General features: G+C 34.9%; 1 protein-coding gene across 1 annotated transcript in view; it reads right to left on the reverse strand.

The window, feature by feature from the left end:
* Window positions 1–26,854, reverse strand: part of LOC123658508 (endoribonuclease Dicer) — a 46,240-nt gene that overhangs the window by 15,280 nt on the left and 4,106 nt on the right. Inside the window, exons 7-26 of the mRNA XM_045593908.1 lie at window positions 26,415–26,538; window positions 23,752–23,944; window positions 23,014–23,192; window positions 22,040–22,176; window positions 21,524–21,764; window positions 17,766–17,884; window positions 15,616–15,728; window positions 14,996–15,101; window positions 14,467–14,645; window positions 13,102–13,217; window positions 12,593–12,725; window positions 11,755–12,041; window positions 10,442–10,619; window positions 9,235–9,320; window positions 9,015–9,153; window positions 7,549–7,763; window positions 5,677–5,759; window positions 4,968–5,064; window positions 4,778–4,889; window positions 3,648–3,832 (exon numbers count right to left, since the gene is read on the reverse strand). Of these exons, the coding sequence (XP_045449864.1) occupies window positions 3,648–3,832; window positions 4,778–4,889; window positions 4,968–5,064; window positions 5,677–5,759; window positions 7,549–7,763; window positions 9,015–9,153; window positions 9,235–9,320; window positions 10,442–10,619; window positions 11,755–12,041; window positions 12,593–12,725; window positions 13,102–13,217; window positions 14,467–14,645; window positions 14,996–15,101; window positions 15,616–15,728; window positions 17,766–17,884; window positions 21,524–21,764; window positions 22,040–22,176; window positions 23,014–23,192; window positions 23,752–23,944; window positions 26,415–26,538 (3,022 nt within the window). The remainder of the gene's footprint in view (window positions 1–3,647; window positions 3,833–4,777; window positions 4,890–4,967; window positions 5,065–5,676; window positions 5,760–7,548; window positions 7,764–9,014; window positions 9,154–9,234; window positions 9,321–10,441; window positions 10,620–11,754; window positions 12,042–12,592; window positions 12,726–13,101; window positions 13,218–14,466; window positions 14,646–14,995; window positions 15,102–15,615; window positions 15,729–17,765; window positions 17,885–21,523; window positions 21,765–22,039; window positions 22,177–23,013; window positions 23,193–23,751; window positions 23,945–26,414; window positions 26,539–26,854) is intronic.

The raw sequence follows: 26,854 nt of genomic DNA on the forward strand, positions 1-26,854 counted from the left end.
AATGCAAATGTCTCAACGATTTTTTGGCTTCCGGCGATTTTTGTTGTACAGGTAGCTAGAGCCAAAAGGACTAATGGGACATCGATTAAAAAAGTGGCGTCCGATATGCGGACGTCTAAAGGAGGTGGACGCCAGTTTAGATGCATTTCGGCCCATGTGGGACGCCTAATTATTAGCAGGATGTATATATATATATATATAACATTATATATATATATATATATATATATATATACAAACATTATATATATATATATATATATACATACATATATATATACAAACATTATATATATATATATATATATATATATATATATATATATATATATATATACATCCTGCTAATAATTAGGCGTCCCACATGGGCCGAAATGCATCTAAACTGGCGTCCACCTCCTTTAGACGTCCGCATATCGGACGCCACTTTTTTAATCGATGTCCCATTAGTCCTTTTGGCTCTAGCTACCTGTACAACAAAAATCGCCGGAAGCCAAAAAATCGTCGAGACATTTGCATTTGTATAACTAAAACTTCCGCGAAATTCCGTACCAACGGTGCAGCGCTAGTCTAGCGCGTATATCGACAGAGCGTATACTCTGCTAAAACTCTTCCGATACAACCGATTATTTGACGTCCTATTGCGACGTTGCCAAACTGACTGTATTTGAAGGTTTTGAAATATTCAATTAAGTCAAAACAAATCATTTAAAAACAGTTGCTACGCACGTGTCGCTGCTTATTTGACGCTCGGTTGCAAAATACTGCTTAAGTAGTAAAATAAAATAAAAGTACACTTAAAAGGAAAAAGTGAGGCTTTAACGAATTAACGAATTGAATTTACATATTAAATGGAAAAGTGACACTATTTTGTCATAAAAATAAAAATATTTCTATAAGTTAACTAGCTGACCCGGCAAACGTTGTGTTGCCGCTAAACGCTATTTTAAAATAGGGGTTGGTGGTAGAAGGGTGAAAACATCGGGTTGTATGTATTTTTCAACGCCAAATCATAATAAAATAAAAAATAAAATAATTTATCTAAAAATTAAAAATTAAATTTAGGGGTGGACTACCCTTAACATTTAGGGGGATGAAAAATAGATGTTGTTCGATTCTCATACCTACCCAATATGCACAAAAAATTTCATGAGAATCGGTCAAGCCGTTTCGGAGGAGTTTAACTACAAACACCGCGACACGAGAATTTTATATATTAGATATACATTATCTATACTTTTTTGCATGAATATGGAAGCCAGGCTGGGTAGCAGTCTTTGAATCTGAAAAAACAAAGGTTCTGTTACATTTAATACATTTTTGCAATGATTTTTTATTTGGTTACTGAGCGCCCCTACTGAAAATTTGTGTTTTTTGTTTAGTGACGGTTTGGTCATGGACGTCGAATATGTAGTGGTTCGAATAGTAGGTATACAGATTTACGACGTCCGTATATAAGGTAAGGGCTACGCAATACGTAACACATATACGGACGTTAGTTTGACGCATACTGTTATTAAGGATACGAAGTTTTTTTGCAGTTGTTCTGGCTTTTGACCCAATCCAGGCTACACGCAATGCCGTCAAAAAACTTTGGGACACTTTTAGACAATGAAAGTTTTAGAATTGCTCTCGGTCTCCGGTTGGGAGCTCCACTGTGCTTTGAACACAGATCTCCGTGCGGAAAAGAGGTCGATTCTTTCGGACTACACGGCTTTTCCTGTAACAAGAGTTCAGGTAGGTTTTCCCGCCACGGTTCCTTAAACGATACCATAAAAAAGCTCTTGCCACCATCGACGTTCCTGCTCTTATCGAGCCTACTGGAATTAGTCGCAATGATGGCAAGAGACCTGATGGATTGACGTTGGTTCCCTGGGAAAGGGGACGGGCGCTTTTGTGGGATGCAACCTGCGTTGACACACTTGCTCCTTCTCATGTCAGGGAAACAGCCTTAAAAGCGGGAGCCACAGCGGAAAAAGCTGAAACGACTAAACGGCACAAGTATTCGTCATTAATTTCAAATTACATCTTTGTGCCATTTGCAGTCGAAACACTTGGACCTTGGAGTAGCAGTGCTAAATTTTTTTTTTTAAATGAGATAATTCTAGTGCATTTTTTTGCCCAGAGAATCGGCATAGCGATTCAACGAGAAAATGCTGTCAGCATTCTTGACACGATTCTACGCGGACATGATTTATACCAAAACTATCTGTAATTATTTAGTTCTTAAGTTGTGAATTGTAAATATGTATAATGTTTAATAAACTATTGTTATCCAATTAAAAAAAATTAGAAACCTAAGATATACTTTATATTTTATAAGTAAATATTGTTTGACGACGTTTAAATTTGCCAGACGACGACTTAGGTAAATCATTCTAGTGAAATAGAGTTAAGTAGTTAGACTATTTAGTCTGTATAAAAATATTTTAGCCGTGAGACATTTTTATATTGAAAATGCTAATAATATGTTGTTTGTAAAAGCAGGCAGCACAACTATTTGTGGCTATAAAACTTAATTAACCTATAAGATTCGTCAGCGAAGAAGAAAAAATAATATCCTCGTATTCTTGGATGCCCAGTTACCCATGTTCTAAAATTACTTGAAATCCGTTTAGCTGTTTTGGCGTGATGAAGACACAACGACACATACAAACATATAAAAAAAATGTTCGATTCAGTAACCTGTATTCATAGACCGTATCACTTTTTTTAAATATCTTCAATGTACAGAAAGTATCCGTGGCAGGATAAGGAAACATTATTTATTATTATTCTTTGACGGTTCGCAGGAAAGTGGACATAACCTGCGAACCGGCAAAGAATACTTATAACAAATGGACATAACGATAAATAATTATTTATTATATTATTATTCTGATGATGTGCTACGTCGTCAATAATTAAAATGTTAAAAGCCTAAATAAAATATATGTTGCAACTCATTAAGAGAGCTATTATAAGATGAAAAATTGGAGGTGTTCCTATGACCGTTACATGTTAAAATTTCAACGAGCGTAATAGAATTATTTCTTAAGTTAACGATAGATGATCACACCTACTAGAAAACTGGCAACGTCGCATTTCAGCTTACTTCTCACTCATTTCATCATTACTTATATAGGACGCTAAATAATCGGTGCATTAAGTGAGGCTATATGGATATATGGAGGAAGCAATAACATAAGTATCATGAAAGGGGTTCATAAATGGTTGGGCACAACTGTAAGCAGAATATTCTCAAAAAAGAAATTTAAAGAAATTGATATAACCCACAGAATTTAAAATGAAAAAAATAAGCAACATTCGCAGAAAAAACATATAAAATGTAAGCATAACTGAGGGACGTCGTAATAACGCAGTTTGTGCTTGACGCCAAAAATGTATCTGGATGTATATATATATATATATATATATATATATATATATATATATATATATATATATATATATATATATATAATGTTTCTCGGAGCTAATCTCCGAAACTCATGGATCAATTATAATGAAATTTTGTACATATATGTAACTTTTCCTACTAAGATAAATACAGGCGATATTTTATTTCGACTAATGACCACGATATTTGTATTGCAAAATCCACCAAAGATCGGCGGGTGAGCTAGAGAGTGAATAGTGCGCGGTACTCGAGCGGCGGCGGCAGGATGGCGGCGGGCGCGGCGGGCGCGGCGGGCGCGGCGGGCGCGCGCGGCGGCGAGCGCGCCTCGCCCGGCGGCAGCAGCGGCGCCGTCACGAACGAGTCGTAGCACTCGATGTCCATCACCGTCACCGTCGACAGGTTGCGCTCGATGTCCATCGGCTCCTTGCTCTCCTGGAATACCGCTATCGAAATTAATTCACGGCCACTTTTTTTTTCATACATAACAAACATTCATGGGCTCTAAGTGCCTATACCGTTTTTTTATCTACATTTTAATTGTCAAACGTTGAAACGTATTGGTTTTAACATTGCATGCTTCAAATTACGAACTAACGCTTAGTGTCTTTAATTTGATGGTGAAGGTTATGTATATCACGGTCAGTTCAGACGTGTATATTACGTATATATACGTGTGTTATCTAATAATTAGGATAAGTATATACGACTATAGTATTTTTTTTCGTTTTCTTTTTTTTCGTTTGATGCTACATGCTCTTATACATTATTATTTATAGCAGACTACATGGTTTATATATTACGTTAATATTTATCACTTATATCTTCATGCTCTATAATGTCAATTTACCGCATTGTTTGACGTCCAGATTCTAAGCTTTCATTCTAATTCACGGTCACTATGAACACCTAACAACCGCTCTGGTGTAGTGGTGCGAGTAGTCGCTTAAAACACCGATGGTTTGCGGGTTCGATTCACGCTCGGGATAGATATTTGCATTTATACAAAAAAAACTGGTTTGAATGTCTGTCCCTGGTTAGTGAGTATTATTAGTTAGTACTCAATTTTATTAAGAGCCGAACTGTCCATGTACATCTATGGTAACCTAGCAGAGCTCTTAAATGTAACGATGATAAAATTAATAATTGTTAGAAATTATATTATAATGAACTACGTAATCAGTGACGTAATCATAATATTATTTATATAAGAAATATGAAAAAAAAAAAATTAAAACAAAATGAGGTAGACCGAAAAATTAATATAAGTCATGGAGTTATAACTTGTGGTGATATTTAATAGAATCTATAATAATATCTACTTTTGAGCTAAACACTTTACATACTAAATACTTCAGAAGATGTCATTGAGATACTCACATCCCAAGGGTATTCTTTGCTGATTTTCTTCTTTTGTAATTGATAGACGCTTTCTTTCACGGACATGATGTTGACAGGCTTTTGTGCAGTTTCATCGACTGGATTGTTTATTCTAAAAATATAAATAAATCTTATGTAATATATGCAAACTTTTTTCCAGATATGCCAAATAAAAAATAAATAAATATACCTGTCAATACTAGGAACAGAGGTGGGCTCATCTATATTTGAAAGTAACGACTTCATAGCAACAGGTAGATCCACTTGTATTGGCAGCCACTCCTCACCTGTGCGTTAATAACCATATCATTATCATCACATGCATTATGTAATACTATATTTTCCTAATATCATATAATTGTAAACTACATTACTTTATGACAATTTATTGCTTTTGTACATCAACACACAACATTTTCGCACATTCATTGGGTAAATGTGTTGTTTGGTAAATAATAATCACAAATTTTAATATATAGGATCCATAATGCCTTTTATAAACAATACTTGATAAATCAACAGCACAGAGTTGAGTAGGTCTTAAAACGATGATTAACATAAAAATAGGAACAATTATTGTTGAGAACACATTCCACTTTTCAGTAACCTTGTACTTGATAAATAAAAATATACTTATTTTTATTTTGTATGCTTTGTGACATGTTTTGCATATAACTAGTTCAAAAATGTATCCGATGACGTAACAATCACACCATTAGCCGCAGTTGGTACATAGATCACCGCTCAAGACTAACTAAACATTATTAAGTCAAAAAGAAGTTTACGGTTTTTGGTGTTTATATTATGTGTTATGTGTTTCTGAACATTGATCTCGATACTTCTCGATCTTATTGGGGTTTAGCTATGTTACCGTTATTTCTACTAATAATATAATTTACCTTTCAATAATACTGCTTTCCCAGTTTTCATATACTCTGCAATTTCAGTTCGAAGTTCATCAGCAATCAAAAGCATAGTTACTCTGAAAATAAAACATACAACTTAAACTTAGATCCTTTACATATTACTGTTATTGTATCGGCCAAGAAAGAAAAAACTTATCGACTGGGTTACACGACACCTGACATTTAATGATTCGGCTAGCACAAAATTTACAGAAGATTGCTAGTAAAACTAGCCCGCTGGTGCAGTTTGTAGTAGTATATAATATAATATATTAAATTATTTATAAATATTAATTATATTAATAATTATTTATATGTATGTTTGTCGAAAAAAAAATCTTGTACCTATACCAGTCAGCTGTTACCTGTAATAATAATAATAGCCTTTATTTAAACAATCTTACACAAGTTTTTATTCATTTTTTTATTTTAATTAATTAATATTTGACATCGATACGTTAAGATTGTCTTGCTTTTAGCATATGCCTCCCTTAAAGCTTGTCATGGTGTTCGATTATGTGCTCAATGTCTCCAAACAGATCCTGCAATACTTTTTAAATCGTCTTCCCACCTGCAATATTGTCTTCCTTTCCTTCTTTTAAACTGTCTTTGATACCACTCTATTAATCTCTCGACCATTTTGAGGACGCTTCTTTCCATGTTGTACTGGCAAACTTATAATTAACTCACTCACTCACTTCAGCCTATCGCAGTCCACGGCTGGGTATAGGCCTTCGCAAGTTCGTGCCAAAAATAGTGTGAATTCGTGAGCGTTGCCCATAGTCACCACGATGGGCAGGCGGGTTGGTGACTTCTAGTTGGTGAATGTTATTATTAGTCAAACTCCATGTTTGGCATTCATCCTTACATCATGACAGATAAAACACATGCGTTGAATATTTTCTTTTTAGCATTGATCGGCACTTGACAATTTTTCATAATTTCTTTTGAGAGACCAGTATCGTTTCCATGCTTAGTTAATTCTATGGTTTATTTCTTTTTTTGTAAGGTCTTTTGGGGATATGATCTGTTCGAGGTATGTATACTCTTCCACATATTCTATTTCAATATTGCTGATGGTGATTGGAATAATGCCGTGTGGTGTAGTACCGTAAGCCGAGTAGAATAACACCACCCCCTTTCTTCTCGTTTGGGTCGTAAAAGACGACTGAGGGATAAACCTGGCTCAAAATCACCAGGGTCTGGAGAAGGAAAACTTCATTTTGACACACGGAATGGGCTCTCCGTCAAGCGTTAATGGCATAGCTCTAAAATGCGAAAACCTCCTGCAGCCGAACTGGATCCACACGTATCGAGTCGTCGTTCCTGTAGGCCGAGCCAGTGAGGTCGAGAGGATGGCGCAGAGCTTAGGGAACTCTGCGTTTTCCTGAAGAGTTTCCTAGGCGACACAGTGTCTGTCTGACAATGTCTAAATCGTCTGCAATAGACGGACTAAGGTCAATGATGATTGGAATACTTTTGCGGCTTGTCATTAATTTGGTTTTTGCAGTATTTATTGCCAGGCTTACTTTTTCAGTTTCCTATACGAGCTATTTTAGAATAATGTGCATATTTCTTTGATCTTGAGAAATCAATTGAAGAAGGGGTCCTCAGCAAATCTTAGATGATTTAATTGTACTCCGTTAATACTTAGACCGTAATTCTTCCAGTCGAGATGTCTAAATACTTACTAAAACTGCGGTGAACAGTATGGATGACAATGGATCTCCTTGTCTTACTCCTCGTTTTATCGGAAAATGTTCTTTCAGTTATTCTTCCAGATGGACTGTATGCTCGTTTGCCACCGTACCTTACTATCATTGCACCGTAGTTATTTCTCACCCTAGTGGTATACAAGTCCCTCACCTGTGTACGAGGCTGGGCAGGGCGACGGCCTTGTACCACAGCACGCCGGGGAAGTCGTAGCGCACGCACAGCTCGGGCACGAAGACCTCGGCGAAGGCGCGCGGCCGGTCGTCGCCCTGCGCCTGCGACACCAGCTTGCGCTGCTTGTCCGTGAACTGGTTGATGGTGGCGGCGCGCGGCAGCAGGCAGTTCATCCGAGAGCTGATGTTACGCACCTGTTTTTTTTTTTTTTATTTCACTAGTTCGGCAAACAAGCGTACGGCTCACCTGACGGTAAGAGACTACCGTAGCTTATAGACGCCTGCAACACCAGAAGCATCGCAAGCGCGTTGCCGACCCAATCCCCAATCCCCCCAGGAGCTCTGGTCACCTTACTCACCAACAGGAACACAATACTGCTTGAAAACAGTATTATTTAGTTGTGGTCTTCTGTAAGGTCGAGGTACTACCCCAGTCGGGCTGCTCCATATTTTGAGCAGGAAATTCCTGCTGTGCCCTACCTCAGTTAGCAGTGTGCAGCGCCGCGGGCCTTACTGACTCGCACGCACGTACTGAGCCTGTGTGAACTTGGCACCCGACTTTCGTTCTTTTATAAGAATCGAAGGATTTTTATTTAAGTGTATCCCCTGTAAAAAAATTTTTTTGGGAGCCGATATTTTTTTTTGCCTAACTACAAAAAAGTGATTCGTCACTACTATCAACTACTAACCAATATCTTTTAAACGAATTCAATATTTTATTTTCAGTGGGGTACCAAGTTTACACAGCACACTACTGGGGTCGTCACACCCTGCTCACAATCTGGAGCAGTTCGACTTGGGAAGTATCTCGACCTTATAGAAGATCACAGCTAAATGATACTGCTTTCAAGCAATGTGTAAGGGCGGTAGGGTCGGCGACGCGTCAATGCTTCTGGTGTTGCAGGTGTCAATAAGCTACGGTAACCGCTTAGCATCAAGGGGCCGTACGCTTGTTTGCCGACCTAGTTGTAAAAAAACCCACGCACACATTTAAGGACGCACAAATTGCAGTGTTGTTATAATTTCGAATCTGTATATATGTATCGCATTTTAGGCGCTCCTAGAATTCGACAACCAAAAAATTTTTACATTTATTTCTAATTTCAAAATTGTAATTTCATTACAATCAATATTTTAATTCTGTAAATTATCAAGATTCTGTAAAAAGCATTTAATAGATAAAAAGAGGAAATAAAACAGCTAAAACAGATATGACGAGACAAAATTTAAATTCGGAAAAAACGCATTAAGTCGATATAGTTAAATCCATTTTCAAAACTTTACTAGTTTAACTAATATCTCCGTTTCTTATACAAATGACAGTAACAACTAGTCGTAATTAATATTAAAAATAAAATGTAATTCACAACTTCCAAACTTAAAAAAAAAATCATTTACGATTTAGTGATAAAAGGTGGTGGTAGCTATTATTAACGTATAATTTACCTCGAGTAATGGTTGTTCTTTGCTTCCAAATATTTCTAAGTTGTATTTAACGAGATAGTAATCTTCATACGTTTCAAAACTATTACAATCGAAACGAGACTGAGGTGTCATGTATTCAAGCACATCGGAAACTATGTACCTATAATAGGAAAGAAAATGTAATAAAAGTTGTAAATCTTTGAAAAATAGATAAAAATGCAAATAATTATTAAATTTATACCTGGCCGGTAGAAAACTTCCTCTGTACCACGGAGTGACAACAGAGTTTTTGTATGTTTCCTTGGTAACAACCAGGGACATTCTTTCCTGAAAAAATAAGGTATTCCAATGATTTAATTTGAAGCGAATTCATCTCAGATTCATAAATAGCAAACACCCTTTCTCTAAAAATTACATCAGAAACTTCAAGCAATTGAACTTCAATTGTTTAGTTGTAACAGTTATTAGTATTCATTATTTTATTAAGGATTATGACTTTTAAGACAAATCGATTTACTAGCTTTTACCCGCGGCTTCGCTCGCATTGAATTTTAATTTACTAAAAAGTATTTTATGTTACTTCTAATACTTCCAAGAATATATCTACAAAGTTTTCATGATGATCGGTTAAGTAGTTTTCGCGTGAAAGGGTAACAAACAAACGTTTACGTTCAAATTTATAATGTTAATATAATATGTATATTAAGGATAAAAGAACCATGTGGTGGGGTGTAGTGGTCTAAACAACGGCGATCGCTGGTACGATACCCGCTTGGGGCAGATATTTATAGTTGTTCTCAGACCAGTTTGAGCGTATGTCCTTGTAGATCTCCACACCGTGCCTCGGATAGCACATAATGCCATACGGCTTTTTTCACAGATACCTTATAGCGATCGTAAATCAAAGTCAAATCTGAGGTACAGCAGGAAATCATTTCAGACTATCGTACTGCTGGACATGGGCCTCCACAAGTTCGCGTGAACTCATGTGTGTTACCCATAGTCACCACGCTGGGCAGGCGGGTTGGTGACCACAGGGGCTGGCTTTGTCGCACCGAAGACGCTGCTATCCGTCTTCGGCCTGTGTATTCCAAAACCAGCAAGTTGGATGGTTATCCCGCTATCGGTCGGCTTTTGAAGTTTCAAGGTGGTAGTGGAAATATCTTGCTTAAAATCTGGAACAGCCAACTGGGAAGTGCCCAACCTTACAGACGATCACAGCTAAATAATACTGCTCTCAAGCAGTGTTGTGTTCCTGTGGTAAGGTATCCAGAGCTCCTGGTGGTGATCGGAGGTAGGGTCGGCAACGGGCTTGCGACGCTTGTGGTGTTACAGCTATGGTATGGTATTAAGCTATGGTAATTGCTTACCATCAGTTGAGCTGTAAGTTTATTTTCCACATAGTTTATAAAAAAAGAAGTTATCCGGCAACTTGCAGTGCATCTTACCTTTACAGAGGGGACGGTGACAGGAGGTATCTCTTTATATGTTTGCATAACATTCCAGTCTATATCATAACCATTATTTTCGACTACGGGAACAACGTACAGATTGTTAACTTGTCCATCAAAAATAACAAACTTTTTTGCCACTTCCAGAACTTGATCAAATATGAAAAAGTGAAACCTAACAAATAGAAAAAAGGTTTTTAGCCAAGTTTTAATTTTCATATCGTTTCGCATAAATTAATAAGATATATGAGATTTCACTGGCGTTTTTGTTTAATATGTAACAGTGTGTTTAATGCAATATTTAATATCTAATTTTTTTCCGATAATCAGGCTTTACACCAAATAAGCAACTTTTTTTTTGAATCAGTTCAGTAGATTCTTAGTTTCGAGTGTTTAAGACTAGAGGCTATCATTTATCAATACTAATATAAATTCACAGAATGAATTTCTTAAAATAAACATTTTGCTATTTATTCTTTCTGTCATAAAATAATTTTAGCATTCACTAGTTGCTAATAACGGTTACAGTTACATAAAGTACTGATATTTTCATCTGCAAAAGGGAAAATAGAACCAAAAACATTATGGTATGTTTCACCTCAACTAATGAACTACAACTTTTGGATTCACAGGTTGGGAATACATAATTACATACATATGCGACAGATAATCTTTATCAATTAGCGGAATAACAACAGGTTACAATTTTATAGATTTATTTTTAACTAGCTGCCCGGATAGACTTTGTTCTGTCAAAAGTTAATAGCAACAATTTTTTTTTAAGTATTAAACCTTCCGTGGGCCTTAAGGAACATACCAAAAAATTAATTAGCCGAATTGGTCGAGCCATTCTTGAGTTTTGCGCTAAGCAACATTCATTTTTATTTATATATTAGCTGCGCTCGCGACTTTGTCCGCGTGGAATTAAAGAAAATTGGTCAGTTCGCAGATTTACAAAATAAGTGAATTTCTAAAATAAAAGTAGCCTAAGTTACTCCTTATTACATCAGCCATCTCGCCAGTAAAAGTCGCGTCAAAATCGGTCCCAGCCGTTTAAGAGATTAGCCGGAATAAACAAACAAACAAACAGACAGACAGACAGACAAAAATTGTAAAAAAAAATATTATGGTAAGTATATGTACTGTGTATTCATCCATATGCATTTAGTAAAAAGCGGTTATTTTTATATTACAAACAGACACTCAAATTTTATTTATTTTTATAGATAAAAGATATATGATTTTGATATTAAAGTATATTAAAGTAATGACCTAAAAATATTATTTAATAAAGACTAATATAAACTTACTGTTTAACCAGTTCAAATAACGCCACATCGAGATGTATCGTCGCATAGTTTACTTCCAGTATAGTCTTAACTTCGCCTACACTCAGAAACAATGGAAAACTACACAATTTCGGCAATGGTTGCAATGTTAAGAAGCCATAACCCTCTTTTCTTTGTAGTAGGTTATATAGAGCGCGTTCTCGGGAATCACTTGGCTCTTCGAACGCTGTATTTAATTTAATAATGTGTAAATAGAAAACTTGTTGGCCAAATTTCCAAGTTTTAGGTCCATTAAGACACTTTGGATACTAAAAAAAAAAAGTATATGTATGAATAACACATTGCTAGTTACATGACTTTTCAAAACGTCAGAAAATCAGAAAATTGTTATTACTGTTATATTATTGGCACTGTATGTAGGTCACTAAATTATAAGTAACTTGAACAGAGTAATCAATATAACTGTTCAAATAACTTGAATGAAATCTTAGTTAATTTATTCCTACGATTAATTCTACAAGCTTCTGTTTTTAACAGACTTCAAAAAAGAAGAAGGTTACTTAATTTACTGATGATGGAATCCCAGAGAAATCGAGGGAAACCCTCGAAACTCGTAGTGACAATTAGTGCGTTTTGTTAATTTTTTTCGTCTACTTACGTTGTATTACTTGTCGATGTAATTGAAGTGGGTTTTTTTTCGTTTGCGAGCAAACACAATTATCTTATCGTCTACAATATTCGTTATATATTTTAATATGACCAAACCAAATGTATTATCAGTTTCAGAAAATATCAAGAAGAAACAAAAATAAATGGGTACACACTGACAGAATACCTTTTTTTTAAATATTATACTTACCACTTTAGCGTGTTTTCGTACTCTCTTCCTAGTTCCCGGTTTCGGTATTTCAAGTTCATTGGAAACATCTTCGTTCTCTTCGCGCCAGTTCGGGAAACAAGCTTTTACTTCGTCATCTTCGAAATCGGTTTTTCTGTTACAATAAGTTCATAAAAGCTTTTCGTAATCATTAGATGGCTAAAATGTACGTGTTGTGTGCCTAGCCTAAATCTCTCTAAGAAACAATAACTGAGTGGATCGAAGGTAGAGTCAAGCAGTAAATTTCGTTCATTAGAGGACAAAATAAAAAACTTCCTTCTATAGTGATATTTCAAACTATTCTTTCTATCTCTGTCAAAATAAACTCCAGTTTTTCAGTTTCCTAAAGATGATCATCGAAAATGCCGCAGTGATCACAACTACTGACGAATTACTGCGAATCGCATTTTTCCTTGATGCCGTGTATAGTTATAACATAAAACTGATTATCAAATTAAAAATTGTTATGTAAAAATATGTGTCATACATACCCGTATTGTCGTGGCAGTAGTGTATATTCGTCTAGTTCCCCAATTTTATGTAACTTTATACAAGCATTCAGTGCGGCGGAACGTTTAGCTGACTTCAAGTTTGGTAAGGGTGCTCCCTGGGTTAAAAAATGTGAAAAATGTTTTTTTTTTTTTGGATTGGACAAATTATTGATTTATAGTATGACAAACGAAGTCGTGATTGCTCAGTGGATGAAAACTTGCAAATGATAATAAGATTCAGGGTTGTGCAAATTGTCTGTAAATATTTATTTGGGCACAGCAGGAAATATCCTGAAGAGGCGAGTAAGGGATAACACAGTTCCACTACCACCTTGGAACATATAAGGCCGACCGACTGCGGGATAACCATCCAACCGCTGGCTTTTAAAATACACAGGTCAAAAACGGGCAGCAGCGTCTTCGATGCGACAAAGCCAGTCCTGTGGTCACCAACCCAGCCTGCACCTGGCCACCTGCCCAGCGTGGTGACTAAGGGCAAAACTCATGAGTTCGCGCTATAATGTCTGGCGCGAACTTGGGGAGGCCTATGTCCAGCAGTGGACTGCGGTAGGCTGAAGTGATGATGAGGAAATATCCTGCTAAAATCTAGAGTATCCACATCTTTGAAGTATCTTAACCGTATATATGATCAAATTAGCCAAATTATACTACTCTCAAGTAGTGTTGTGTGGGTCGGAGGTAGGGTCAGCAACGCGCTTGCGATGCTGCTTACGTTGCAGACGCCTCTAAGCTACGGGAACCGCTAACCATCAGGTGGACCGTACGCTTGTTTTCAAAGTTATTTATATTAACAGGTTGATTGCCGGAATCCCCGCGCTGAGTCGGCGGAAATCCCTTACAGTGCCGCCGACTCCGCGCGGGGATGTCTAGCCGTTACGTTTCTAAACCTCAGTGGAAAAATCTTCCACTCTGCCGACGACTCCGCGTGGGTACTTGTATATATATATATATAACTTATATGTATACTATATGCCTTGTAACATTGTTTTTACTTTTGTTATTAATTATATAGGTGCACATTTTAAAAAATAAAAAAACAGTAACTGGCATCGCGGATATTTTTTTTTTTTTTGTATGAAGCTAAGTTCCCGCAATGAACGTGTTAAAGACACTTGGTACTCAACAGTAAATTAAGACATGACAATGTGACCAATGTCAGGTTAAATTCCAACCCATCTTCTTCATAAGACAAGACACCCCCAAAAGGACAAATACACTCTTGCAGTTAAAATTCAGTTTATTGTTAAACTTAAAACGGAGCAGTCAATTGTTATTATTTTTGAAAAATCAAGTTTAAGCTAGAGTTTATCTTGTAACTAGTTTAGTCTTATAAAAGTTACTTACTTGAATCGGTTCCTTGATCGGACATGAAATGGGCATTATAACTGTAATGAGGCGAAGGATTTCATTTCTTACAATTTGTTCCTGTATCCACATAGGCGTAATTACGGTAAATTTGTCGTGTGGTAGCATGGAACAGTAACGGCTTAATAGGCTAATTGCTGATACGGCCGACAGTCGCGCTGAAAATGTCGTATTTATTACTAACTATAAATATATATTTAAAAAACAACATTCTAATACGATAGGTTATAATAATGTTTTGTGCTCTTAAATTTTAAAATACACACTAGCCATCAACTGAATAAAAATATTATTTAATTAATAATCCTGTCAATTGCAAATTTTTCCGAGTAATTCACAATCTTAAAATGCAATAGTAAAAGAATATATTTTATAATAATACTTTTTATAATATAAATTTAAAATATATATTTTTTAAAATATCTAAAGTACATATATTTCTGGTAGCTGATTACAATCACACATTATACATTATAGATTACTAGACATTTATATCATACAAACTTACCTCCATGTTGAGTAAAATATGGCTCAACCTCTTCAACGTCATAGAGATTCTCCTGTATGTCCTCTTCGGTAGGGGCATCTCTTTCCAATGTATTTCCATGTAGCAACTGTGGGGTATAATCGTAAACAAACCGCTTATGTATGGCATAATATAAAAGTCGAAATCATGTCAGAGACAGATCTAATATTTTAAGGGTAAATAGTTTTATATATAATTTATATGTGATATAGGATAGAAGAGGATTATAGAAAACTGAGATGTAGAGCGAGCTTGGGGAGTCTTTCATATTTTTTTTCTCTTCACCGAATTGCCCCATCGTACATTTTTTTTCGACCATACCTCCAGATGCCGCACCGTACATTTTTTTTCGACTGTATACTTAATAACTGTCTCTGACATATAGGTATATAACGTGAAAAAAAAAGCAAATAAAAACAAAAATGATACGTAAAAAATAAGAAAAATAAAAGCTATTTTTTGCTTATAAAATAAATAAGTTTAAAAAAAAAGCTATTTTTATAGCAGAAATATTTTTATAGAGATTCAATAAATAGAATGATAAAAGTAACCACCTAAAAGTAATTAAAAATTTAATACATGTTTTAATAAGTTTTACGTACCTTATGAATGTATTGTTCAATCTTTTGAAACTCCAAGTATTGTTGCTGGAATTTCGTTTTTATCGCTTCATCGACTAATATTACAAAAGAAGACTCTTTGCTTCTAGCTCGCCCTTAAAAGAAAAATTCAGTGTTTTTAAATTAATATTTTAGAAAATAATTACTTTATATTATCAATTACTAAAAATTCTAAATTCTCTTCTTCTAAATTCAAATATTCTAATTCGCACTCCAATTATTTTTTTACTTTCTAACTGCAGTTTCTATTTCGTGTCCTATACCCAAAGGTTGTCTGAAAGATGATGATGTGATGATTATATTTGTGTTTTTATCATTTCACTTAATTGTTATCTTCAATTTACGTTCATTGCTTACATACTTTATTAGTTTATAATAGAATATAATATATTATATTTTTATTGTTCTTTTTATTTATTTATGTATGTATTTTCTATAAGTATTAAAATAAAGACACTTGTATTTAAATTTATTATACATCTACACCTACTACCCAATTTTAATAATAAGTTTCCTTTTTATGTCTGGGTTGTCTGGAAGAAATGGCTAATTAGCCATAAGTCCGCCTATTGTACTTCACTGTCTGTAACTATCTATGCTTGGTTTGTAATATATTTGTCGTGTACAATAAAGTATAAAAAAAATATATATATACTCATGATATTTTTTTATAAGTGATAGCATTTACGTTTATTTATTTAATTATATTTATAATATTATAACATACACAAAAAAATTAAAAAAAGAAATAAAAATTTTATGTATGAAAAATAAAACACACCCACAAACTAAAGATGCTAAAAACATTAGGTATTATTATTAATGAACGACTACTTAACTGAAGCCTATATAGCCCTGAACCTATAGCTCATCATCATTACAGCCTATACAGTCCACTGCAGGACATAGGCCTCCACAAGTTTACGCCAAAAATAACGTGTTCGGGGATAACTTCGTCGTTTATGGACCGATTTTGATAATTCTTTTTTTGTTAAAAAGGGGATATCCTAGGTGTGGTACCATGATAAGGAAACCAGGATCTGATGATGGGATCTCAGAGAAATCGAGGGAAAGAGGAAAACCCTCGAAAATCCACATAACTTTTTACTAGATGTACCGATTTTGATGATTTTTAATTTAATCGAAAGCCGATGTTTATCATGTGGTCACATTTAAATTTCATCGAGATCTGATTACAAATTTTGGAGTAATCTTTGATAATGCGTATTTTATTTGACGAATTGTTGATGTAATTGAAGTCGGTTTTTTTTTTCGTTTGCCAGCAAACACAATTATTATTGTTTTTTCGGCGGTTAATTTTTTATTCTTTCCCTTTGTCTCTCAACAGACAAAGATATCAAACGATAATCAATGAACATTTTTTTAGATAACAATATAAACAATTATTATTATTTTTTAACCCTCGAGCCTTTAATTGCACTTTTATTATAGAAAACATTCATTATTTACACGAGCACATGAGTCCGTCAAAATCTCTATAGAAAATAGCGGTTTAGATGGAGTTAGCAGCAAACTTTTGAAGATTTGGAATTTGGCAGTTTTACTCAGCACGCATTTTTGTCAGTTTTAGAAGAAACACCCTGTCGAATGGTATAAAAAAAGTCGTAATGCAAAAATATATATTTAGCAGGTTTACACTCTAAGCCCAAATACTATAAAATTAACGTAATAAATTCGTTGATGACGATAGGTAAATTATTAAATGTATCCACTACAAAATGAACTTGGATAAAAAATAATAATTTTCCATACCTGGCATCCCTAATCCTTAAAGCAAGGAATAAACTTTGCACTAAAGCAACTTCAGACAAAACCTGATCAGTCTTATAAATTCTTAAATACTTTCTATGATTTCTATCACATTCAAGTATTCGTCAAGTTACTAGTTACTAGTTAGCGCAACGATCACAGTGCTGCGTATGGTTACTGTGCTATCTACTGGTCGCGAGTTCCCCCACACATGACCTATTTTGTATTGCCCATACATAATTATGTTTGTCTTGTCTGGGGCGTCTGTGCTTGTGTATTATGTGGTGCTGTCCAGACTCCCGATATCGACACTGGAATAAATCCTAGTGTAGTTGATTGTGAGGCGTAAAGAAAAAACTTACCTTTGCTTTGTATGTACGATCTATATTCCAAAGGCATGTCGTATCTCACAACGAGCAAACATTGAGGGACATCAACGCCTTCTTCCAGAACACTTGTTGATATAATGCAATTTAAGTCGCTGTAAATTATTTATATTACATAATATTAGTATTATAAAGGTGAAAAGTTTGTTTGAACACGCTAATCTCAGGAACTATTAGTTCGGATTAAAAAATGCAAGTTATAGAGACTGCCGATAGAAGTGAAATGTTTGAATTACAAGTATCAGAACCTACACATACGAGATTTCACCCATCCAAAAAGGGACTAACGCGCACTGCACACGGCAGCTGCGCGAGAGCCGTTCATGAGAATGTCGGTGACACGAACCTATAAGATTTTCCGCGACCAAAAAGTCTTAACGCGGCTAAAGAAGTTTTCATTCAAATATTTTTGTGTTGGATAGTCCATTTCCCGAGAAAGGTTATAAAAACTTATAGGCTAGTATTCTAACTATTCTAGTAATTCTTTTTTTCTCTCAAATTAACGCGGATGAAACCGCGTGGTACAGCTAGTACTACATATAAATAATTAAAGAGGCCTGAACATTTTTTTTTTATATCACTAGGTCGGCAAACAAGCGTACGGCTCACCTGATGGTAAGAGACTACCGTAGCTTATAGACGCCTGCAACACCAGAAGAACGCAAGCGCGTTGCCGACCCAATCCCTCCCCCCCCCCCTCCAGGGGCTCTGGTCACCTTACTCACCAACAGTAACACAATACTGCTTGGAAACAGTATTATTTAGCTGTGGTCTTCTGTAAGGTCGAGGTAATACCCCAGTCTACATATGAATCGATATAAACATTCGAAATATCAAATGGCGATTATAGTCTGTTTTTTTTTTCTGCGTTGTTATTGGTCCACGCAATGAACATACGAGTCCATTTCACTCAAACGCTGTATTTAACTAGTTACCTGTTACATCATTACATGCGTCATGCACATTCAGTTGACTCAGCGACTACCTGCACGTAGCACGTATTCTAGTGCGTGTTTGTTGAATTTCACTAGCAAATTGCTAATGTAATAAGGAGTAACTTAGGCTACTTTTATTTTAGACATTTGTTTATTTTATAACTTTGCGAACTGAACAATAACTTTATTCTTAAATTCCACGCGGATGAAATCGCGGGCACAGGTAGTATCATATAAAAACATGCTGTACATACGTTATTTCACTGACGGATGCTTTATTATTATTATTATTATTATTATTATTTTCGCAGTAAAAGGCAAGCGGATTATAATTATACATATCGGCAGTATTAATGAATTTGTGGAAAGAGGATTGACATATTATGAATCGAATAAAACCGGTGTCTACCACCAAGATATGGACGCCAGTGTTTGAAAATTGGTTTTCAGACTTTGTACCTAAATTGGGTGAGAATGCAGTTATTGCTATGGATAATGCATCGTATCATTCTCGAAAACAGGACAGAGCACCTACACCTACTAAGTTCATCTCGCAAATATGACATTGAATGGCTACAGTCAAAAAATATTGCCTGCGACGTATCACTGTTAAAGTTAAACTTTTGGATTTAATTAAATAAGACGAACGCTTTGAAAAATTTCGTAGACAACATGCCCAAGTCCACAAATCGTCGGGTCATACGTTTTCCACAGTATCACTGTAAGCTCAACTCAATTGAGCTTGTTTAGCCTCAAGTGAAAGATTACGTGGCAGCAAATAATAAAACTTATAAAATTGATGAAATTCAAACTCTTGTTACAAGGAGTAGCGAAAGTCGATAGCCAATACACATATTGAATACATTTTGAGGATATCTGCACGTTTGGGAAGTAATGATTAAAACATATATTTGCAAAATCCGTAGTAGAACACTGACTCAAATTAAAATTTAACTTTCATTTAAGAGGATTGACTAGCCCGTTGGCGCAGTTTGTAGTGACCCTGCTTTCTGCTCCGAGGGTTGTGGGTTCGATTCCCACCCCGAGTCTGGGTGTAATATAAATATTTATTTATATATTTATATATGTATTATTTATAAGTATGTTTATCGAAAAAAAAATATGTAGCTATATACCAGACGGCTGTAACCTATAACACAAGCATTAAGTTGCTTACTTTAGGGACAGACGACCGTGTGTGTATTGTGTAAATATTTATTTATTTATTTATTATTTATTTAAGAGGATGCAGAAGTGGATTATTTTAAAAGCCCAATATACAAATAATACAGTAATACCCCGGACTTACGCGATAGGTGGGACTGAGCGCTATCCGCGTAAGTCGAATTCGCGTAAGTCGGGGTACAGTTTTGCGGGGTACTTTTCGTAATTGATCTGACTGTCGATTCCCAAAAACACAAAATCGTAACTTATGTACCTACGAGCCGATTCCGAACTACACGTCTGTGCCTATTGTAAACTGAACGAATAATAACACCGGCACACAAAAAAAATGAAGTGGAATGTGCATTTGACCGGACCTACTTACGGGTACGTATTTTGGTCCGCTGAATCCGAATTTGAGGTCAGTTTGACCTGTACACCCTCAGAATTTCGAGAAAACTTAAAAAAACCGTAAAAATGATGAAAATCGACAGTTTTAATGATGTACAAAATTTTTTTAGACCTAAACTAAGAGTGATTTTTGTGTATTTCGATCCGCTGAATATGTGTCGAAACTTTATTGAGACCATGGGCCGCTTTAAATGCAAAAAAATCGCACAAAACCCTCGAAAATTCCAAAAAAAGTATTTTTTTTTGCTTTTTTCACTTTTGTTTTTGACTTTTGAAGGCTTAATTGCTTGTGCTTGTAACCAGGGCACCTCCACGTGGTGACGGTGGGCAACAGAACCATCTGGCAGAGTCCCTGGGTAAACGGCGTGTGTGCCGTCATGGCAGGTACAAGTGATAAGTACTTTACGATGCAGGGAGTCGGAACCCCAGTATCGGCGTCTGGTCAGAGTGAGAAAGCAGGCTCGCAGGCGTCGTCATCAAGCGACTGCAGCTCTTTAGAAGTGGGCAACTTGGCTACTGGAGAGTATACTATTACAAGAAGTAATTCTCATCTGTGTAATAAAAATCCTGATTCATTTTACTACATTTGTGGCGAATTCAATTTGGAAAGGAATCGAAGATCGTTATCTGATAAGATCAAACAAATTTATGAAGAATGTTTTGGTCTCCAAATTACTAATTTGGATTCAACGTGGGTTCCACATACGATTTGTAGTCGATGTAACATGATGTTAACCCGGTGGGAAATTTTTTTTTTTTTTCATCAAAACTATATTTTTTCGAAAATTTCGAGGGTTTTGTGCGATTTTTTTGCATTTAAAGCGGCCCATGGTCTCAATAAAGTTTCGACACATATTCAGCGGATCGAAATACACAAAAATCACTCTTAGTTTAGTTCTAAAAAATTTTTTACATCATTAAAACTGTCGATTTTCATCATTTTTACGGTTTTTTTAAGTTTTCTCGAAATTCTGAGGGTGTACAGGTCAAACTGACCTCAAATTCGGATTCAGCGGACCAAAATACGTACCCGTAAGTAGGTCCGGTCAAATGCACATTCCACTTCATTTTTTTTGTGTGCCGGTGTAATGCGGGTGGGGGGAGTCAAACAAAAAACGAATAGACGAGAAAATTAAATCGCGTAACTCCGAATTCGCGTAAGTCGGGGTACCGTAAGTCGGGGTATTACTGTACAATAAAATAATTTGACCAAAAAAATCTTACCCGTTTTTAAATTTCAAAAGCGCTTGCTGGCTCAACTTTTTGGTATAGTGTTGTTCTCTTGTATTCGTTAAAGGATTTATATTAAAACCGACGATGTAATCGTGTTTCAAAAAACCAAATTCAGACGGATTCGCTTCTTTTACATCCTTAAGAAGATTGTAAAGAACTTTAGACGTGAACCTCTGTTGAGTTAGTATTAGTCCAGATAGCTGATTTCGTTTTTGATTTACTTTCATCAGTTCTGGAAACATTTTTATTTGCTACTTAAAATATACATACAATATTTAAATAAATATAAAAAAAAACCTAAATGTATGTGCGCTACTGAATTTCCGAGCGACTATACAAAATTAGATAATTCTTTCAAATTCAAAATGCGTTTCGTTTGGTAGCACAATTCAAATTAGAACACAATACGTTTCGCCTTTATTTTGTATATACTGCTAAGCATTAAGATGAGTTAAACGACCTAAAATTAGTCATTTTAATATCTAATACCATTGAGAAATTACTTACGACCAGACAGAGAGTAATTATTTGGACTGTACTCTCTTAAAATATTTAAAAGTTGTATGACCTTTTCAGACGAATGTTTTATTATCTTCTTATAACCAGTGTCATCCGCCATGGAGTCGAGTAGGACTAATCTAGCACTAAAACAAATGTCATGTTAAAAATAAATAAAACGTAGTTTAAATTAGCGTTTAGCGATAGCGTTTAAATTAGACATATTAGTTTTTATTTTAGTATGTTACACATTAATATAAATTCGATTCGATTTTCGCTCCTGTTAGTCGTAACCTGACATTTTATAGCCTACAAAGACATGTTATATAATGAGTCCCTTATAAAAATTAAAACTACTTCACTCAAAATATTTTATACAAAATAGAATACATTTCGTCATACTAAGATCATTGAAAATTTTATCCTTATTTATATTTTATACTAATGCTGGTTAATTCGAAAACATATTTTAAAGAAACCCGATAACATGTCTTACGGAACTTAAACGGAAGCAGAAACACAGAAACTTGTCAAAAGATGGCGTTTGAGAGCAGATATTAAATAGAAAAACTAATTTAAATATAGACAACATTTTTTTATACGAATAGGTAGACAAACAAGCAAGACATTGGTCACTTTGTAATGTTTTAATTTACTGTTGCGTAACATAATATAAATAGCTTGGCAAACAAGCGTATGTCCCACCTAATGGTAAGCAGTTACCGAGCCTCGCAAGCGCGATGCCTTGATTGCGAAACACAATGATGTATGAAAACTTGAGAGCAGTATTATTTATTTGGCTGTGATCTTCTGTAAGGTTCTCTAGATTGTATGCAGGATATATCCTGCGGTATCCTACGTCGACGTACACTTGACAGATATGATGGTCAAATATATAGTATGTGTTAGTTTCAGAGTCATAAAAATCAACTTAAAATAGTAAAAAATTAATTAAAATGTATTCATATACTAATATAACTTACTCGACAGAATGTGTTACAGCGATAGTATACAAAAGTTCCTCTTCCTCTGTGGACGCCCAACGCTTTCTCCGTTCGAAGGCAACGATGTAAGCGAGGATACCCAAAGCGCCGCCATACACACCCATCTCTTTGATGGTCAATATCATTGATTCTATCATGTTCTTTACCGCCTTAACTATCTGAATTGTAAAAAAAAAATCTTTATTTATACCGTGACAAAGAAATATCTTTTTGAAAAATAGGGGTAAATTTGAATTAAATATTCGACCACATAAAAAAAAACTAATCGTTGTAGTAATTGAGTTCAAAATAATTGAAACACGGTTATGGAAAAAAAACTCTCTTCCCGTGGGTGTCGTAAGAGGCGACTAAGGGATAACAAGGTTCCACAACCACCTTGGAACTTAAGAAGCCGACCGATGGCGGGATAACCATCCAACTGCTGGCTTTGAAATACACAGGCCGAAGACGGGCAGCAGCGTCTTCGGTGCGACAAAGCCAGTACTGCGGTCACCAACCCGCCTGCCCAGCGTGGTGACTATGGGCAAAACACATGAGTTCACGTTATTTGTGGCGTAAACTTGTGGAGGCCTATGTCCAGCAGTGGACTGTATAGGCTGTAATGTATGGAAAAAAAAGGTATAGAAACAACAGGGGTTCGAAAGCACTTAAGTTAATTTACAAATAAATTACAACTTCATTCATTTATTTAGTTAGAGCATAATTAAATAAACACACCTTTTTGGGATCTTGGGAAATATCCTTTTGCCAAGTTTTTAGTTTCACCACAGGATTTTTAACTGCCAATGGCAAATTTATTGCCATTACAATATCTTGGAGTTCCTTGAGAAGATTGATTGCTTTGAGCGCAGCATTTGTAAGGATAGACGTTTTATAGAACTGCACTAATTCGTGTGGATTTGTTGAATGGCTAAAATAGAGATTAGAGCTTCTGAATCATACGTACACAGGTAGTCTACTTATGTACATACATTTTAAAATTCTATATTTCTGTATTATATCCTAAATCTCAACAAGTCGAGTCGCATTGGTGTGTGATAAATGTTTATGTGACAGGGTACACAAATTTTAAATATAACTCCATCCGAAACTCAACCAACAAATTAGTGTTATAATAAAAATAATAAAATCATTTGTTGATAACAAACAATATTATTTTCGTTTTTACAATTATTGTTTGTTCGCAAACGAAAGAACTGATTTCAATTACATCGTCAAGTAATGCAACGTAGGTAAACGAAAAAATAGTCATGTATATGTGGGATAATTCAAAAGTACTGGTCAGATCTTGATCAGAATTAAACGGGTCCACATGACAAACACCAGCTTTCGTTTAAATACAAATACTTTTTACTGTCCACTATCAGAGAAAAATTTTACACCGAAAGAAAGAAAATATAGACAACAAAAAAAACAAAAATCAAAATCGGTCTTCCCAGTGATAAGTATAAGACAACATACGTAAAAAAAACACAGTCGAATTGAGAAGCTCCTTCTTTTTTAAAGTCGGTATACTAATATTGTAGCTATAGCATAAACCTTTAATTCAGAATTCAGTAGCAGGATTATTTATGCCTCGAATTGTTTTGTTTCCAGGCACATTGCTTACAAAATTACGAGTTTCCAATTACACTTGCCACCATACTCCTGCGATATCGTTCTTACGCAACTATTGTGAAATGTAATTGTAGAAAGTGAAATGTTCGAGTAAAATCGCAAGAAATACGCTTTTACGGTACTGTTGACAGTTTTGTTTTAAGAATGACTGCAAAGCTTTATGCCAATTCTTCTCTGCAGAATTTATATTTCGAATCAATGGTGACTTAGTATTACACTGTAATGTAACAGTCCATTACATTCACAGCTAGCGACAGGCGACTTCTATAACATATCGACATTTCTACTTATGAATAGTGAAAAATAAAATATTAGAACGAATAGATACGAACGATTAGAAAGCTAGTTTCTGTAATTTAGGTGCAGTAGGTACAAATTACAAAATGTTTTTCTAATCTAAAACTACAAAAGTTAACTGTTCTCAAAAATGCCTCAATGCCTAGAGAGCGACTAATTAAAAAAAAATCTATTTGTATAAAATTTGTCTGCCGGATGTCCACAATTTTGATTATTCAATGTAATGTCGTTATGTAAATAAAAGATAGCATTGTGACGAAAAATTAAAGTCATTGAGATACAATAAAATATCACCATATTTACTAAAATAAATTTTAGTATGTAATTAAAGTCAATAGTTTGAGAAACACAATTTTTAAAAGAATATTAATTTGGTTGGGTTACTGTTAGTCGGTATTCTTCATACTAAGTTAACTTTTGTATAACTTTGATAAAAAATAATAGCGACCTGACATTGTCCCTCAAGTATATAACTCACGAAGGAAAAAATTAAAAGAGGATACAAAAAAAAAAAAAAAACATTTTCTAAACTGGAAGAAATATCTAAATCGTCAATGAGAAAATTTCGAACTGAAGACCTTTTTTGTTACCCTTCAAATTTAAGAAATATCAAGAATTAACGATAAAATGCGAGATACGTATGATACCTATATATTTATTTATGAGATTCTGTAAAGGTACAAATAAAAATTAAAGATAAAATGTCACTGTGCATGTTTTAAGTATGAACACATTAAACATTTTTGTACTCCTTATCTTGTATTACGTGTGAAATGAAAACATTATTGTTTTATTAGTCATAATTATGAGTTACATGGAAATGTTAGTACACAATAACACTATGTAATTTGTTAATTAATATGCAGTTATATCCGCCAACCCTGTATAGCAGCATGGTCGATGGTGGAGAAGGAGGATTATGCCCAGCATGGAACATGGAATGTTACAGGTTAAATTTATCATTCCAAAAATATAAATTAACCTTACTTATTTATTCACTTACCTATAATTTATCATTCCAAAAATATAAATTAATCTTACTTATTTATTCACTTACCTATATCAAAGTATGTCCTGATTCAGCCTGTAATATCCCACTACTGGGCATAGGCCTCTTTCCCCATGCAGGAGAAGGATCAGAGCTTAATCCACCACGCTGCTCCAATGCGGATTAGCGGATATATTCCCTACTATGAGTAACGATCGCTATCAGGTGTACATGATAACAACCGGGACCGACGGCTTAACGTGCTCTCCGAGGCACGGTGGGGAGACCCACAAGGACTACACAAACACCCGAACCACGGCAAACATCTGTATGGCCAATACAAATGTTTGTCATGTACGGGGATCGAACCCGCAACCGCCAGCACAACAGCCACAAACTAGTGCTGTGACCGTTGCGCCAACGCAGCGTCACATAAGTATGTATGAATGTGTAAATTAAATATTTATTAATGTCTTACATGGCTACTTCCCCCATATCGTTAGCTGTTGCGATTGTAGATCGAAATGTTGTCTCTAAGTCGCGCAGAGTTTCTTCTACTTTGTGCAATTTAACATTGCTATTAAGCAGTGTCGCTGTTAAACCTAAATTAATAAAAGCAGTTGTTAATAAAAGCAGCAACATTCATATGATTTACATTAGTAGTTAAAAATAGATAAAAATAGATGGCTTATTTGTAGTAACAAAAATTATGAGCATGTAATTTAACAATTTGTTCAAATACAAATTTAATTATTAATGTAAATTGAAATTTTTTTAAACTATTTTCAGAACAGTAATCTACTATAATAATTTATTTTGATTTCATATTTTTTCTAAGTACTTTTTTTGTGAAAATTGTTATATCAAGAAAATATAAAATTTAAACTAAATTTACAATTATTCGTATTTTGTACGTAA

This window comes from Melitaea cinxia, chromosome 12, assembly GCF_905220565.1.
Source record: "Melitaea cinxia chromosome 12, ilMelCinx1.1, whole genome shotgun sequence".
Taxonomy (NCBI): domain Eukaryota; kingdom Metazoa; phylum Arthropoda; class Insecta; order Lepidoptera; family Nymphalidae; genus Melitaea; species Melitaea cinxia.